The 6974-nt window shown below is 48.8% G+C and overlaps 1 protein-coding gene across 2 annotated transcripts in view; it reads left to right on the top strand.

The window, feature by feature from the left end:
* The window catches only part of tmem65 (transmembrane protein 65), a 33110-nt gene that overhangs the window by 22237 nt on the left and 3899 nt on the right, over nt 1-6974 (top strand). For both annotated transcript variants that reach the window (XR_008811923.1, XM_056298272.1), the window contains exons 2-6: nt 55-99; nt 1000-1067; nt 2912-2966; nt 5645-5687; nt 6793-6898. Coding sequence is in view for 1 of the 2 variants with exons in the window: in XM_056298272.1 (XP_056154247.1) it covers nt 55-99; nt 1000-1067; nt 2912-2966; nt 5645-5687; nt 6793-6898 (317 nt within the window). In the remaining variant the exon portion in view is untranslated. The remainder of the gene's footprint in view (nt 1-54; nt 100-999; nt 1068-2911; nt 2967-5644; nt 5688-6792; nt 6899-6974) is intronic.

The raw sequence follows: 6974 nt of genomic DNA, 5'->3' as shown, positions 1-6974 counted from the left end.
CTGTGATGTTGATTAAATCAATGTGAGAATCACATCTTCGACGTTGTTTTTCAGAAACTCTGGAGCCTTCCCCACCAACGACGGCACAGATCAGATACAGTGAGAGATTAAACCCGTCTGTCACACACACACACACACACACACACACACACACGATGGAGTGATGGAGCGCTACCCGTCCATCCTCCAGCAGCTTCTCTGTAATCCTTTTTACACTGTCACAGGAGGAAATCATCCAACTCCCCCCCCACCCCATTTTTCTCCCCAATTGTATCCGGCCAATTACCCCACTCTTCCGAGCCGTCCCGGTCACTGCTCCACCCCCTCTGCTGATCCGGGGAGGGCTGTAGACTACCACATGCCTCCTCCCATACATGTGGAGTCACCAGCTGCTGCTGCTTTTCACCTGACAGTGAGGAGTTTCACCAGGGAGAAGTAGCGTGTGGGAGGATCATGCTGTCCCCCCAGTTCTCCCTCCCCTCCCCCGAACAGGTGCCCAGACCGACCAGAGGAGGCGCTAGTGCAGCGACCAGGACAGATGCCCACATCCGGCTTCCCACCCGCAGACACGGCCAATTGTGTCTGTAGGGACGCCCGACCAAGCCGGAGGTGACACGGGGACTCGAACCAACAATCCCCGTGTTGCTAGGCAACGGAATAGACCGCTACACTACCGGAAGCCCATCATTCCAACTTTTTAATAAATTCCCTTCATTTTCACAACCCAAAACACCCAGGATCTAAACACTAAACTCTTTCCCAGTCCATTACCTCACTTTCAATGTGGCAGTTTTACATTTTGAATAATAAGTAGATATCCTTCTGTCCATCCATCTGTCTCTTTCTGTTGCTCTGTCAGTTTCCTTCCATTAGTTTTTCAGTGCTGAAGCTGTTTTCATGTTCCATTACAAGTTGCCACACTAATAGTACTGATAATTAAGTCAAATCACCGGTGTAATGTTGTCTTCTGTTTATTCATTTGTTTGTTTGTGTTTACAGTTCTTCTCCATAATGCCATCCCCTTTGTTGGATTTGGTTTCCTTGACAACGCCATCATGATAGCAGCGGTAAGTGGTCGCCCCTCCGTAGAAAGTCAGTTCAGTTCATTTTAGTCTTGGTTTAATTCATTTTTCAGCAGTGACGAAACACTGAAAGACATCTAAATGAATAGTAACACATGGGACTATATGTATGTACTGTATAATATATATCTATACAATACATGGGACTATATCTAGGACTATTAAAGCACAGAGTAAAATGGTAAATGGACTCCATTTATGTAACGCTTTTCTGGGAAAGAGTAATAGAAGCTAGGTTAAGAGGAGAGGTGATGATCAGCTAGCAGCAGTATGGTTTCATGCCATGAAAGAGCACCACAGATGTGATGTTTGCTTTGAGAGTGTTGATGGAGAAGTATAGAGAAGGCCAGAAGGAGGTACATTGTGTCTTTGTGGATTTAGAGAAAGCATATGGCAGGGTGCCAAGAAAGGAGGTGTGGTATTGTATGAGGAAGTCGGGAGTGGCAGAGAAGTATGTAGGAGTGCTGCAGGATATGTATGAGGGCAGTGTGACAGTGGTGAGGGGTGTGGTTGGAATGACAGATGGGTTCAAGGTGGAGGTGGTATTACATCAAGGATCGGCTCTGAGCCCTTTCTTGTTTGCAATGGGGATGGACAGGTTGACGGATGAGATCAGACAGGAGTCTCCGTGGACTATGATATTAGCGGATGACATTGTGATCTGTAGCAATAGTAGGGAGCAGGTTGAGGAGAGCCTGGAGAGGTGGAGGTATGCACTGGAGAGAAGAGGAATGAAAGTCAGTAGGAGCAAGACGGAATACCTATGCATGAATGAGAGGGAGGACAGTGGAGTGGTGAGGATGCAAGGAGTAGAGGTGACGAAGGCATATGAGTTTGAATACTTGGGGTCAACTGTCCAAAGTAACAGGGAGTGCAGGAGAGAGGTGAAGAAGAGAGCGCAGGCAGGGTGGAGAAGAGTGTCAGGAGTGATTTGTGACAGAAGGGTACCAGCAAGAGTTAAAGGGAAGGTTTACAAGATGGTTGTGAGACCGGCTATGTTATATGGTTTGGAGACAGTGGCACTGACGAAAAGACAGGAGGCGGAGCTGGAGGTGGCAGAGATGAAGATCCTAAGATTTTCATTGGGAGTGACGAAGAAGGACAGGATTAGGATCAAGTATATTAGAGGGACAGCTCAGGTTGGACGGTTTGGAGACAAAGCAAGAGGCAAGATTGAGATGGTTTGGACATATGTGGAGGAGAGATGCTGGGTATATTGGGAGATGGATGCTGAATATGGAGCTGCCAGGGAAGAGGAGAAGAGGAAGGCCAAAGAGGAGGTTTATGGATGTGGTGAGGGAGGACATGCAGGTGGCTGGTGTGACAGAGGAAGATGCAGAAGACAGGAAGAAATGGAATCGGATGATCCACTGTGGCGACCCGTAACGGGAGCAGCCAAAATGTGTAGTGGTAGTGGTAGTGGTAGCAGTAATAGTGGTAGTGGTAGTGGTAGTAGTAATAGTGGTAGTGGTAGTGGTAGTAGTGGTAGTGGTAGTGGTAGTAGACACACAATAAGTGGAAGCAACATTAAACATGAAGAAAGAACAAAACTACCAGTCTGACAACGGTTTGATTAGGCAGCCGTTGAGCTGATGGCTCAGACTCGCTGAGGTTCCTGGACTTTCTAGGGGGCGCTGTTCTGTATCTGACCCTGACCCTGCACCCAGACCTCCCCATAGGGTAAAAGGAGGATTTGTAGTTTTTTGTTTTTCTTCTGCAACAGAACTGGATATAGTTAGGTGGATGTCCTGGAAGTATTAGTCCTGCATAAATCTGTTCCATGATTTACATGTGGGAGCAACAAGTAAGGATCCCTCTTCCTTTCCCAGGGAACACAGATTGAGCTGTCCATAGGAGTCACTCTGGGGATCTCCACCATGGCTGGTAAGGTGCAGTTTGAAAGCCTTCCACTTTAATACGTCTCTCTTTAATCCCCACACCATCCAGGTAATAGTCTGAGGTCTTCAGGTAATATATCATAATGTGGTTCATCTCAGTTGGACCACGTTTCCATTGTCAGCTGACCAGAACCTGCAGGTGTTTGGAGTGGCTGTTAGACTGCGTTCAAGTGGTGTCGTATTTGTCATGTGAATGAGGTTCCAGCCAGGAAGTGTTGCATGAACACCTTATTATGTCGGAAGACCAAGTTGGAGAATTCAGAATTCCAGATGCAGCGTGAAGTGGCCGAGCTGTGACATAACCGCTCTTTCCAACATGGCTGAACGTGAAGAGTCTCATGTGAACAGTAAGACATTTCATACAGTAAAGCTGAAAATGAACCAGAATTAGACATTTGAAAGACGGATGGATATTCCTTGGGAACTAAAGTGCTACGGCGTTCGGTTTCCTGTGGCGGCCACACATACAGCAGAAACTCGCCTCAGTCTTTGCTCGCCTCCATCTATCCTACAATTCCCTGACCGTGAAGCGCATGAACACGAACGACTCACGTGGCAGAGTTGTGGCGTTTTCCCGACTCTGGGAAAAGTTGGACCCGACATAACTTGAATGCAGCGTTAATCCATGCCTGGCAGATGAATTCTGGCATTCCAACAGAAAATCATTCTGAAATCCGTTGGGTCCTACTCAGTCCAAGTCCAGGAAAGAACTGGAAAATCCCTGCTCAGCAGAAGAAGAGGTATCTGTCTCCCAGGGAAAAAAGCAGGTTTTCATTTGTACATACATACATACAATGACTTCACCCTCAGCATTTAACCCATCCTATTGTATAGGAGCAGTGGGCAGCTGCAGCGCCCGGGGACCAACTCCAGTTCTTCTCTCCACTGCCTTGCTCGGGGGCACAGGCAGGAGTATTAACCCTAACATGCATACCCTACTCTTCACATCCGGCTTCCCTCCTGCAGACACGGCCAATTGTGTCTGTAGAGACGCCCGACCAAGCCGGAGGTAACACGGGGATTCGAACTGCCGACCCCCGGGTGCCCCTATTCTATTTTTTTAAAGGAATACTTAGATTTGGAGCAGTCTGCCATAGACTTCGATAGAGCAAGAACCACAAAGTGGAGCCCAACAGAACAGCCTTAAAAAACTGCAGTAAAGTGTGCCGCGAGGCATAAGAGGGAAGCAATCAGTCGGACAAACGTTATTCATTAAGCACATTTCTTAACATGGATGTAATTCATGTAAAGAATTATGGAAAAGAATTCAAATTATGGAATGAATTAAAGTGTGGAAACAGTATTACACTCATTTAATATAGTCTAATCATGAAATACATAATTTTTGAAAATTACTAATATAATTCTCATCCATTATCCAAACTGCTAATCTCAGGGTCGTGGGGATACCGGAGCCTATCCCAGTAGTCATTGGGCGGCAGGCGGGGAGACACCCTGGACAGGCCGCCAGGCCATCCATATACAGCAAAAATCAAAACCGCTTTTCAGTCTTGCAGATTAAGGCTCTGGACAAGAGAGCAACACTGGTCCACTGGACGACCCGAGTCACGCATTTCATCTCGACCAGTGACGTGACCAGGTTTCCCTAGTTACAGATGAGCAGCTGAAGAAAAAGAAGTGAGGATAAATGGGTGAGGATCTGAGGTTGACTCAGACCGCATCTACAGGATGATCAAACTTGGACTGGGTATTGGTGATGATGATCCGCCCACAGAGGAGCCCGCCTCAGCAACCGCCCCGATACACTCCCGCCACTGGAAAGTGACAGTGATGCTTCATGCGTGGAGGGAGTGGATTAAACACAACCTCAGATTATATAATTTATATTTATATATCTTATCTTTTTTATATATGCACCATTTTGAGGTTGACACACCCGTAATTGTGTTGTGTTTGGCGCAACAACAACAACAACCGAGTTCTTCTTGATCGTCTTGATCTTGATTTAATGCGCCGGACAACAGGAAGCTCGACTGCAATGGGAATATTTGCACCTTCTCCCCGTGTGTGCGTGGGTTTCCTGCAGGTGCTCCGGGTCCCTCCCACCATCAAAAAGACACGCACGTTAGGGTTAATACTCCCGCCCGTGCCCCTGAGCAAGGCAATGGAAAGAAGAAGTGGAGGTGGCCCCCGGGTGCTGCAGCTGCCCGCTGCGGCTACACAGTATGACGTGTTGCACGTAGAGGAGGACTTCGTTATAACAATACGGCGTCGACCGAAGTGACTTTCATTCATTTGGTAGTGGGTGCACAAGAGCTGCGGCCATTTTGGTTTGTGCAGCTTCTGTGCAAAACCTTGACGTTCATGATGTCACGCTGACGCCCTGCAGCCGAGGGAGATGATGTGGTAATGGTGTCTCCTGTCACACCGCCTCTTCCATCTCCACAGAAACCGACTAAACAAGTTTTCACTCCTCCCTCCTCTCTGTCTTCTGATCTGGGCTGTTCCGGATTATCCGCACGTTTGATCTGGGTGCCTGTGGGGGGAGAGGGGAGGGGTGTGTGTGTGTGTGTGTGTGTGTGTTTTGGGTGATGTGAGAGTTGCAGATTTGTGTGTTGAAGTGTTTAAAAGTGTGACTTATTTCCTTTAGATTTCGTTTAGTAAAGCTTAAAACGCCCTCTCTCCCCCCCTGTGTCTGTCCAGCGGCGGCTCTGGGGAACCTGGTGTCAGATCTGGCGGGTCTCGGGTGAGCGCCCGAGAGGCTTCATTCATGTTTGTTGTGGTTTTGTTGTTTTAAATGGAATTAGGGGTGTCTGGGTGGCGGGGCCCAGGCAGCATCCGGATGTGGGGCACTGATGGCCTTCTTCTGGCCCTGACAAAATGGATGTGAGCCTGAAGTGGCCCACATGTATAATAGCAAATATGGACCAAATATGCCAAATCACATGTGGGCCTTTGTTGGCAAAGATGCGGTGCTCTGGGCAACATGTAATCTGGATGTGACCCTGAAGTGGCCCGTGTGGTAAATGGTGAATATGGCCCAAATATCACAAAACAAATATGGCCCACCTTTGGCAAATATGTGGCACATGCGGCATTGCTATGGCTTGCTCCTGGCCCAGATCTGGCAAACAGCAGTGGACCGCCCAAGTGCCATCATTCCACACGGTATGTGGGCCGGATGAAAGTCATGTGGGACGGGTCCGGGCCACAGCAATTCTGCTATCTGGGGGTGGTCTATTCTGTTATCTACCAACATGGGCATCGGCGGTTCGAATCCCCATGTTGCCTCCGGCTTGGTCAGGCGTCCCTACAGACACAATTGACCGTGTCTGTGGGAGGGAAACCGGATGTGGGTATGTGTCCTGGTCGCTGCACTAGCGCCTCCTCTGGTCAGTCGGGGTGCCTGTTCGGGGGGGGACTGGGGAGGAATAGCGTGATCCTCCCACGTGCTACGTCCCCCTGGTGAAACTCCTCACTGTCAGGTGAAAAGAAGCGGCTGGCGACTCCACATATATGGGAGGAGGCATGTGGTAGTCTGCTGCCCTCCCCCGGATCAGCAGACTGGGAAGGCTCGGAGGAGTGGGGTAATTGGCCGGATACAAATTGGGGGGGAAATCCCCCAAAAATGAATAAATAAGTGGGATGTGTGGAGTGTGTGGTTTCATCTCAGTGTTTCTTGTCCACTTTGAGTTGCACGTTTGAGCCCGCGGCCTGACTCCTGGACTTTCTGTGATCTTTCTGAGATGAAACCATGAACTCACGATTGAAGTTACTTTGTTCTTTTTTTCAAGCGCTCCCTGAAATCTATCTGCTCAATGTGTGTGTGTGTGTGTGTGTGTGTCCTACAGTCTAGCGGGCTACGTGGAGGCTCTGGCCTCCAGACTGGGGATGCAGGTTCCTGACTTGACTCCCAAGCAGGCTGACATGTGGCAGACCAGACTCAGCTCTCACATGGTGAGTCCCTCCATCACCTCTTCTCTCTGAGAGCCGCTCAGACCACATAGATATAGACTCACGTGGTGAGTCCCTC

This window comes from Lampris incognitus, chromosome 18 (genome assembly GCF_029633865.1).
Source record: "Lampris incognitus isolate fLamInc1 chromosome 18, fLamInc1.hap2, whole genome shotgun sequence".
Classification (NCBI taxonomy): Eukaryota; Metazoa; Chordata; class Actinopteri; order Lampriformes; family Lampridae; genus Lampris; species Lampris incognitus.
Note: the sequence above shows the minus strand (reverse complement) of the source record. Positions and strands in the feature narration are given on the sequence as shown.